Consider the following 11,251-nt stretch of genomic DNA (forward strand, 5'->3'; position numbering starts at 1 on the left):
ACACTAACACTCACACTCATACTCACACTAACACTCATACTCACACTAACACTCACACTCATACTAACACTCATACTAACACTCATACTCACACTCATACTCACACTCACACTCATACTAACACTCATACTAATACTCATACTCACACTCATACTAACACTCACACTCATACTAACACTCATACTCACACCCACACTCATACTAACACTCATACTCACACTCATACTCATACTAACACTCACACTCATACTCACTCATACTAACACTGACTCACACTCATACTAACACTCATACTAACACTCACACTCATACTAACACTCATACTCACACTCATACTAACACTGATACTCACACTCATACTCACTATCATACTAACACTCATACTTACACTCACACTCATACTCATACTCACACTCATACTCACACTCCTACTAACACTCACACTCATACTAACACTCATACTGATACTCAGTCATACTCAAACTCATACTCACACTCATGCTAATACTCATACTCACACTGATACTAACACTCATACTCACACTCATACTCACTCATACTCACACTCTTACTCATGCTAATACTCATACTCACACTCATACTAACACTCATACTAACACTCATACTCACACTCACACTAACACTCACACTCATACTAACACTCATACTCACACTCATACTAACACTCATACTCACGCTCATACTAACACTCATACTCACATTCATACTCATACTCACACTCATACTAACACTCATACTCAAACTCATACTAACACTCATACTCACGCTCATACTTACACTCATACTCACATTCATACTCACACTCATACTCATACTCATACTAACACTCACACTAACACTCATACTCTCACTAACTCATACTAACACTCACACTCACACTCACACTCATACTAACACTCACACTCATACTAACACTCACACTCATACTAATACTCACACTCATACTCACACTCATACTAACACTCATACTAATACTCACACTCATACTAACACTCACACTCATACTAACAGTCATACAAACACTCACACCAACACTCATACTAACACTCATACTCACACTCATACTAACACTCACACTCATACTAATACTCACACTCATACTAACACTCACACTCATACTAACACTCACACTCACACCAACACTCATACTAGCACTCATACTCACACTCATACTAACACTCATACTAACACTCATACTCATACTCACACTCACACTCATACTAACACTCACACTCATACTAACACTCATACTCACACTCACACTCATACTCACACTCATACTAACACTCCTACTCATACTCACACTTACACTCATACTAACACTCACACTCATACTCACTCATTCTCACACTCACACTCATACTAACACTCACACTCATACTAACACTCATACTCACACTCATACTCACACTCACACTCATACTCACACTCACACTCATACTAACACTCATACTCATACTCACACTCATACTAACACTCACACTCACACTCATACTAACACTCACACTCACACTCATACTCATACTCACTCATACTCACACTCACACTCATACTAACACTCATACTCATACTCATACTCACACCCACACTCATACTAACACTCATACTCATACTCACACTCACACTCATACTAACACTCACACTCATACTAACACTGACTCACACTCATACTAACACTCATACTAACACTCACACTCACACTTATACTAACACTCATACTCACACTCATACTAACACTGATACTCACACTCATACTCACTATCATACTAACACTCATACTTACACTCACACTCATACTCACACTCATACTCACACTCATACTAACACTCACACTCATACTAACACTCATACTGATACTCAGTTATACTCATACTCACACTCATGCTAATACTCATACTCACACTCACACTCATACTAACACTCACACTCATACTAACACTCACACCAACACTCATACTAACACTCATACTCACACTGACACTCAGACTCATACTCACACTCATACTCACACTAACACTCACACTCATACTCACACTAACACTCATACTAACACTCATACTAATACTTACACTCATACTAACACTCACACTCATACTCACACTCATACTAACAGTCATACAAACACTCACACCGTAAGTTATGTCCATAACTATGGATCTATGAGACCGAAGGATGACCGTCACCACGGTCTTCACCTTGAATGAAGCCATTCTTCTTCCTATCTGCGAGACCATAATATCAACAAAGTCATGTAACTGACCTTAAGAGGCTGGCCGTAGGTTATAAAGCAACCGGAAAAACCATGCCTCTTCCTCCTGCCTGGAACGCCTCAGCCCGTTCTGAGCGACAAGAGATGGTGACGGTCATCCTTCGGTCTCATAGATCCATAGTTATGGACATAACTTACGATCTATTTCGACCTCACTCTGACCGTCACCACGGTCTTCACCTTGGATGACTAATATCAACATTGTCGCGAGGAACGGAAGATTCCACCGCCTCACCAACATGCTCGGCGGCCGACATAAGAACTGTGGAGCCAATTGCCGTAGACGTCACATTGACTCTATAAAACCTTGCAAACGTGCATGGAGTACTCCATGATGCTGCTGCACAAATGTCCCCAACAGCAACTCCCTTTAGAGCTGCCCATGAAGTGGCCACACTGCGTGTGGAGTGGGCCACCAGACCTTCTGGGACTGGGAAATCTTGGTTAGAGTAAGCCTGAGAAATTGTCTCCACCAACCAGTGGGACAGACGCTGCTTAGACAGGGGGTGACCAAACTTCTTGCCCCCATAACAAACGAACAGCTGAGTGTGTGCCTGCCTCAGCGTCCGAGTACGATCAACATAGGCCTTCAGTGCCCTTACTGGACACAATGTATGAAGAGCCGCTCCCTCTTGGCAAGATGGATCAGGTTGGAATGTTTCCATTTCAATAGCCTGATTCACTGTCTGAGGGCTTACCACTTTCGGGAGGAAGAACTGGTTCGGCCACAGGGACACCCCTGCATATTCTGCTCTCCACCTCAAGCACTCGCTGCTCATAGACAGTGCGTGTAGCTCGCTCACCCTCTTGGCAGAGCAAATGGCCAAAAGGAATGCAGTCTTGTGTGACAGAAACTTAAAATCTGACTGTTCCAGTGGTTCGTATGGGGCTGTAGCCAAGGACCTCAACACCAAAGGTAGGTCCCATGATGGAGCCCGTAAACTCCTGCCTGGGCGCAGACGGTTAGCACCTTTCAGAAACTGGGACACTATGGGGTGCTTCCCTACCGAAAGACCCCCCAGTGTGTCATGGAAAGTAGAAATAGCCGCAGTGTAGCCCCTCAGGGTGCTAGCTGCCCTACCTGCATCCAGCAGCGACTGGAGGAAGTCAAGTACCAAAGCCACCGGGCAGGTGACGGGATCTGCCCCTTTATGGTGGCACCACGATGAGAACAACTTCCACCTTTGCTTGTAATTGTAGCATGTGGAGGGTGCTCTAGCATTATCTATGGTCTCCCGAACAGCGTCACTCAGGTCATGAGAGACGGACTGAGAAGGGCCAAGCCCACAGCTGCATAACAGCTGGCTTGGGATACCAAATTTTTCCTCCCGCCTGGGACAGAAGGTCCGCCCTGAGTGGCAAGGGCCAAGGTCGGCCGTGAACCAGGCGAAGGAGGGCCGGAAACCAATGTCTCCCCGGCCACCGTGGGGCTACCAACAGAACCTTGTAGTGCCCCCGGTTGATTCTGTCCAACACATGAGGAATCAATGGTAGTGGGGGAAAAGCGTACTGTAACCCCTTCGGCCACTCGTGAGACAGAGCATCCAGGCCCAGAGGACCGCCTGGAGGCCTCAGGGAAAACCACAGCTGGCAATGGGCTGTCTCCTTGGATGCGAACAGATCTACCTGAGCCATGCCAAATTGAGTCGACAAACTCGCCACCACCTCTGGGTGTAGTCTCCATTCCCCCGGGAGAGGCCCCGATCTGGAGAGGAGGTCTGCAGCCCGATTCAGCACCCCTGGTACATAGACAGCCTTTAGCGAGGCCAGACGTGGAAAAGCCCAAGGCAGAAGCCTCTGTGCAACCTTGAGGCAACGCAGAGACTTCGTGCCTCCTTGATGATTGACATGGTAAACTGCGGCAGAGCTGTCCGACTTCACCAGGACATGCCTGCCGCGTATGAATGGGAGAAAGGCCCTGAGAGCCAGATGCACAGCCCTCAGCTCGAGCACATTGATGTGTTCGGTGTCCCATGGAGGTTTCCAAACACCTCTCGCCATTATGCCCTCCCAGACTGCTCCCCAGCCTGTCATGGAGGCATCTGTGGACACCAAAGTCCTCCTTGAAGGCAGATTGCCCAAGGGTACACCTTGTGTGAGCAACTTGTGGTCCCTCCATGGGCTCAGAGCTCTCTGACATGACTGAGTCACTCTGAGCTTCACATGCCTGTCCCTCCGTGGATGGAGGTTGAACGCATTCAGCCACCGCTGTAGGGGCCGAGCCCTGAGCAGGCCCAGCGGAATCACCAACACTGCTGCTGATATCAACCCCAGCAGTCTCTGAAAGTGAACCAACTGTAGGCGTTTGCCCAGTCGGAAGATACGCAAGACCGTTAGGATTCTCGCAACCCTCTGAGGGGTAAGGGACGCCTTCATCATAAGTGAGTTCAGGCAAAGTCCCAAGAATACTGTTTCCTGCCTCGGTTCGAGGTTGCTTTTCTTTAAGTTCACCCTGAAACCAAGGGATTGGACATGAGCTAAGACCCTCCCGGTATGCTGCATGACCTGTTCGCGAGATGAAGCGCAGACCAGCCAGTCGTCCAGGTATGGCAGGATCTTTAAGCCTGCCCTCTGGAGTGGTGACAGAGCGGCTGCTACCACTCGGGTGAAAACTCTCGGAGAAAGGGAGAGACCAAACGGAAGGACCTTGAACTCGTAAGCTTGCCCTTGAAATGCGAACCGTAGAAACTGCCAATGTGCCCGACAAATGGGGACGTGGAAGTACGCGTCTTTTAGATCGATAGTGGTGAACCATTCCCCTTGCTCTATCGACTCTAGAATGTGCCGTGTGTGCAGCATTCTGAACGGCAGAACCTTTATGTAAGTATTTAGGCGCCGGAGGTCCAGGATGGGACGTATCCCACCATCCTTTTTGGGAACAAGGAAATATGTTGAATAAAAGCCAGCTTGCTGTTCGCTGGGCCTTACCTTCGCAATTACTTTCTTCTGAAGGAGGATTGCAATCTCCTCGGACAGAACTTTTGCCTGGACTGGGTCCTTGACCAACGTCATCTGGACCCTGGAAAAAGGTGGAGGCCGCCGCCGAAATTGAATTCTGTAACCCCTTGCAACAGTAGCCACTACCCAGGGGTCTGAGACTTCCTTCTCCCAGCTGTCCAGGCATAGCTGGGAGTGAACCTTGGCGGCTGCCCCACCACTCCTATGCAGAGGCCCCCTGGGTCCCTGGACCCTTGGGGGGGCGTCTCCTTTGAGGAGCCCCTCTTGCTGTAGGCCGGGGCTGAAACCCTTGATGCTGCAGTCGCAGTCTTCCTGCAGCATCACCCGAACCTTGTGCACCTGAGCCCTGGCGCCTGCCACGCATCCAGGGCTCTGGATGACCCCAGGCAGCCTGGAATTGGTGCTGCTGGCCCGTTGGTCTCTGCCTCGTCGCTGCAGGCCGACTGAATGTGCGCTGCATGCTCTCTCGAGTACGCAGAGACTGTTCAGCTTTCTCCAAGACACTCTGGGAGTCAGAGTGAAAGACTCTACCCGGTACCACCGGCATGTTGGTAAGCTCCTTCCTGATGTTCTCGGGGAGGGTTGTCTGAGCTAGCCAGATCTGTCTGCGAGCCATCATGGCTGACGACATAGCGGAACCGATGTCACGAGTAAGCTGAGAGTGTGTGGACAGGGCCGCATCTATCAGGTTTCTGGTGTCCTGATCACCCGCACTAGCGGTCCTTCTGAGCGCTGCTAACAAGAGAGCGAGTGCATTTCCTGCACGCGCCGCACGGGCGGCTGCATTATAGGACCTACAAACCAAGTGGTCTGTCTTCTTGCACTCCTTACGAGGACAGTGTGGATTAGTGGTCACCCTATTTGGGCCTAGAGGGGTTAAAGCTGCCATTTCCCTCTCTACAGGCGACATATCGCCCAAACCAGACTCATGGGGGTACTGTGCCTTGGCTAGCCTCCTGCACCCCGAATTAAACTGAGGGGCGCTACCAGGATTATTCCATGACCTCCTTAACATCTGACAATAATCCTCGGCTGCAGGAATAGTCACTGAGGGGCGAGACTGCGAGATGCCAGCCCAGACTCCCTCCGATGAGCTAGGGGTTTCAGGGGTTTTGGAATTGAAAGGCCCATAATCTTAGCCGCACTCAAAACCTTTGAAAACACATCACTGGGAACAGAATCGCCAGTACCATCGTCTACGGACGCAGACTCACCTGTGTGAGATAGGCTAAGGCAATGTGACTCTTCAGCAATCTCTGGGTGACCCTCGTCCTCCAAGAGAGAACCCTGAGCATAAAGTGATATAGCATCAGGGTGATCTGTCTGATGTTCTTCATATGCCGGCAAGTCCCTAGGGGAGATCCCCTCCGAACAAGCCGCAGTCAGTGGAGCTGCTCTCTGAGCTTCCATTCTACTCACCCTGTCTGCCAGACCACGAATGGCGGCCAGGATTTGACACTGAGTATCCTCCTGCCCCCCTGCCCCATCTACAGGTGGGGCTGGACTCTGCAGTGGCGGAGAGTTAGTCTCTGTGGCACGTTTTTTTCCCTGCCCCTGGGACTGCCCCTGTTTACGCTTGCGGGAGCGGTTTTCCGTGCGACGCTCTCGTTCCCTACTAGGGGGAGCAGCTGCCGCAGTGTGTTGGGAATGCCCCTCAAGCCTAGCCCTTCGGGCCCTTTCCTCCAGAGGCAGATCAATGGCTGTTGGACATGGGCAATCAACGTCATCCATTAAATGCGCCATGCCCAAACAAGACGGACACTCACGGTGACCGTCGCGAATGTCCATGGCTGCCCCACAGAACCGACAAGTCTGGGGAGCCATAATAGTACCAATTAACCCCTCCTGCTGCGAACAGTAGTCAATGGGGATATATGCTCACTGGCTCAAAGGTATAAACAAAAATACTGCTCATAAGAACTAAAAATCACCCCTTTCCCCCGCGCGGCACCCGGGGATTCTTTAGCTAAAGCGCCCTAAACACATTTCCATTCATTCTCTATGGTAGTGCTGAACCACTACGGATGCAATATATCTTTGGCCGCTATTGTTTGTTTGGCGCCCTTTTTCCGAGGAGAGGAGTTGTTGTTTCCTTCGCCACTCTGTCAGTGTTGGTCTGGATGATCTACACTTCACATCGACTTGAGCTTGAGCTACGCTGTGTGGACATTACGCCAAACGGTGAGTTATATTTAGATAAATAAAGATTACCAACATGTTACTATAATGTATCCTGGCGCTGTGTGACGTGTTCTTGCTTGTGTGGACGCTATAAAGTTAACGTTAGCCGTGTTTCTTCAGTTTATTGTGTCGCCGCGGCCGTGTTGGCGACTTTGGGATGAACTACAAGCTAACGTAACATTATTAACAATGAACCAACATGTTATTATAATGTATCCTGGCGCTGTCTGACGTGTTCTTGTTTCTGTGAACGCTATAAAGTTAACGTTAGTCGTGTTTCTCCCGTTTATTGTGTCGCCGCGGTACTTTCGGATGAATTACAAGCTAACGTAATATTATTAACAATGAACCAACATGTTACTATAATGTATCCTGGCGCTGTGTGACGTGTTCTTGCTTGTGTGGACGCTATAAAGTTAACGTTATTGTGTCCGTGTTGACGACTTTGGGATGAATTACAAGCTAACGTAACATTATTAAAAACGAACCAACATGTTATTATAATGTATTCTGGCGCTGTGTGACGTGTTCTTGCTTGTGTGAGCGCTATAAAGTTATCATTAGCCGTGTTTCCTCAGTTTATTGTGTCGAGCTGCTGCGGTATATTCGGATGAATTACAAGCTAACGAAACTTAACATTCCTTAGGTTGAAAGCATCACGTTGTTAGTTAACATTAATGTCTAATGTAGCGTTAACTACGGTATATCAGCAGCTTACATCAGCAGTAAGGTTAGATATAATGTTACTCTGGACACACTAACGTTACTTTACATACACACATTGACAGAATGATAAATGAACAAGCTTCATATGAATCATAAAGTCGTCGTGTTTGCACTTAACGCTACGTCGACTACTTTCAGTCTCCGTTGTATAACGTTGCTGTTGTCACAGCATGTACTTATACTTAAGGTTTTTAATGCAGGACTTTTACTTGTAGCAGAGTATTTCTACACTGTGGTATCAGTACTATCACTGAAGTACAAGATCAGAGTACTTCTTCCACCTCTGTTAAAATGAGAGAACACCAGAATATTGTTTATTAATTGAGAACCAATGTCTCTGAGGGTTTTTCATACTTTGTCATGTTGTGTACAACGTACTATGCTTAATTTTAACACTTATTATATGCTTCTATACCATATTACAATTTTCAAAATACTAAATAGGCCACGTTTGTCTGAGCTTGTCAAAAGCAGAATATATCAAATATAGTCTAATGCATGTCTGTTTGGGATAGGAAAGGTGAATTGAATGCAGGGCATTGCTGGATAAGACACTTCACACTTCAGTGTTACTTGAGTCAGAATCACTGGTTGGGGGTGGGGGGGCTGAGCTCCCTTCACCTTCAAGTTCTTTCCCATGGGTAGTTCAAAGCGTTTAACCCATGGGGGGGGGGTCTATCTTTGAAGTGTAAATAGTCTGCCTCAACAACCAGAGCTCATCGTTAAGACATACACAAAGGCAGGCACTTAATCAAGGTACTATACAAAGTAGTAAAGGTAATATTAAAGTAAAGGTATTTGATATAATTTTTTTTTCTTCAAAACCCTGATAAATACAGTGAGAATATGTAGACAGTAAAGGGGCTAGAGCTGAGATGTGAACCTCCTAATTCCTGCTCTCCCTTGAGACCCTCACTATTAACATTTGTTATGAAAACAATGCCTGTCTATAACATATAAATAGATCAATATGCTTTTCTTCATTACAGGTAAAATGCAGAAAACTGTTTTTTTCCCTGGGAGAATGAGTGTCACATTCCGCAAGGGACCACTTGGATATCTCCGTCAGGATCCAACGGATGCAGCCAAACTCCTTAAAGACAACCCCTCTCTACAGGACAAGTCTGCACCCGTGAAGGAGGAGCTGGTCAGGAAAAATGCACTGTCTGTGATCATTTTAAGAGGAGGAGATGCTTCAGATAAAACTGAGGTGGCTGGAGAATACATCCTGCAGTTTGGGAAATATAAAGGGAAGTCCTTCCGCTGGCTCCTTGAAAATGACATTGGGTATACCATCTACCTAATCAAGAACCAGCAAAAGGAGGAGACTGCAGGAGTGTTCATGGCAGGGGGGCACAGCAAGGACAGCCTGCTGTCATTTGTGAGCTATGCCCTCAGCTTTCAAGAAATCCAGTCTCTTCTCAATTATGAGAAACAAAAGCCAGTTGTGACAGCAGCAGCAGCAGCATCAGAGGATGACCAGCTGGTTGGTTTTGGCTCTCGTGCCAAAAGCACCTGGAGAGAGATTTGGGACAGCAGGGATGATGGCTATGCAGCCTTTATTATGAGGAAAAGCTGTGCTCCAGGAACAAAGATGCACAAACTACAAGTGTACCTGCAGAAGAAGCTGCCCTCCCCCTCTGGCTCCTCTCTGGTGACACATGCCTCACAGGCCCCTGCTGAAGCCATGGGTGGGTCTTGTTTTCCATTTGTTTTGTCAAAAAAATGTATATGCTGTCATGGTATCCAGTGTATTTTAGTACACCAAAGGGAGTAAACTTCGTCTTCCATTATTTCAGTGGTGATTTTATTCATACTATCCTAAGTACAGTAAAGCCATATTTTTAGTACATTCTAATTCTTGTCTGTTTGCATCACAGTGATGGATGAAGATGAAGAGCTGGAGAGAGCGATGCTGGGTATCTGTCCTTCTAAGCAACATGTGCAGAGCTGTGAGTAAACATTTGTTGTCTTATATTGGTTTGTTTCTACTGCCTGAAGATTCAAAATAATTTACAGTTCAGCCTGTTTAATATTAATTGTGTATTCTATATAGTTTATATTTAATTGTTTTTGTTTGTGTTTTACAGCTGTTTCTGCACCATCAGCATCAACTGCCAGACAACAGGCTTCGGGAACAGAAAGAGGTTCTTAACCAAACAAAAACGTCCTGTCGTCGACAGAGACTCTGGGACCATGAATTCTTATCCCAAACCGAAGCATGACATAAACCGTTCCTTCTCATGTTGACCATGTTCTGGTCATGTTTGTGTTTTGCTGTTCAATTTGTTGTCCTAGTGACTATGAATTGATTCCAGTCATGGCGAGGGTAAGTAGCACTCTTTATTCCAGTTTTTAGACTTATATGATGAATATATATACATATACATATACATATATATATACATATAGGACTGCTGTGGTTACTAACACTTGTATGCATGTGTTTGCAGTGTGCCATGTTGCTTCCCCTGCTTAGGCTAAATTGTAATGACTGACTACTAAATATTTATCCATACAGAACTAAACTGCATGTGTATGAATGAAATTCTTTATACTTTAATGTAACAAACAGTCTGTTTATATAAGGCTGAGATAAGCAGGTGAAGTAAAAGATGGATAATGTATGCCTTTACTAACACCAGTTTTTTTTATATTGTCAAAATATAAATGACTGACAAGATTTTTTCTGTTGTAGTACCATCTGCTACACTGTCCACACCAACTGAACTGACGGGTTCACAAGTAGATGGTAAATGCATTATATTTCTTTTTATCCATTTAAACCTTTCTGTCATATTCCCTCTGATTATGTCCGTTATAAACCAATAATTGATTACTTTTTGTGGTCCTTATCTCCTTGCAGCCCCTGCTCTGCCGATGGTAAAGAGACCTGTGCCCCTTCCTCAGGAGCTGATGTTCCTGATGCCAGAAACACCAGGACCCTTGCCAACAGAGACAACTGTCACTGTTCCAGGTGTGTATTATTTTAACTGTATTTGCATCTTAAAAATATCCATATGTAGTGTCCATCGGAACTGTTCTCATTGATGTAAATCAGATACTGGTGCACAATGTCATAGTCAAGTTTTTTAT

General features: G+C 46.2%; 1 protein-coding gene across 1 annotated transcript; it reads right to left on the reverse strand.

The window, feature by feature from the left end:
- Positions 1-3,544: 3,544 nt before the first annotated feature.
- LOC119479819 lies at positions 3,545-7,072 on the reverse strand. Its single transcript, XM_037755787.1, has 3 exons — positions 6,463-7,072; positions 5,780-5,869; positions 3,545-5,601 (listed from the first exon to the last, which is right to left on the reverse strand). Exons 1-3 carry the CDS (start codon positions 7,070-7,072, stop codon positions 3,545-3,547), a joined length of 2,757 nt encoding a protein of 918 aa, XP_037611715.1.
- Between the last annotated feature and the right edge of the window lie 4,179 nt (positions 7,073-11,251).

This window comes from Sebastes umbrosus, chromosome 20 (assembly GCF_015220745.1).
Source record: "Sebastes umbrosus isolate fSebUmb1 chromosome 20, fSebUmb1.pri, whole genome shotgun sequence".
Taxonomy (NCBI): Eukaryota; Metazoa; Chordata; class Actinopteri; order Perciformes; family Sebastidae; genus Sebastes; species Sebastes umbrosus.

Bases quoted from the DNA above. Each gene is read 5' to 3' on its own strand.
- LOC119479819 (XM_037755787.1), bottom strand. From the start codon at position 7,072: ATGGCTCCCCAGACTTGTCGGTTCTGTGGGGCAGCCATGGACATTCGC. The intron at 5,870-6,462 runs GTGAGTCTGCGT...CTATGTCGTCAG, and splicing joins CCTTAGCCTATCTCACACAG to CCATGATGGCTCGCAGACAG. The intron at 5,602-5,779 runs GTAGAGTCTTTC...GATGCGTGGCAG, and splicing joins CAACATGCCGGTGGTACCGG to GCGCCAGGGCTCAGGTGCAC.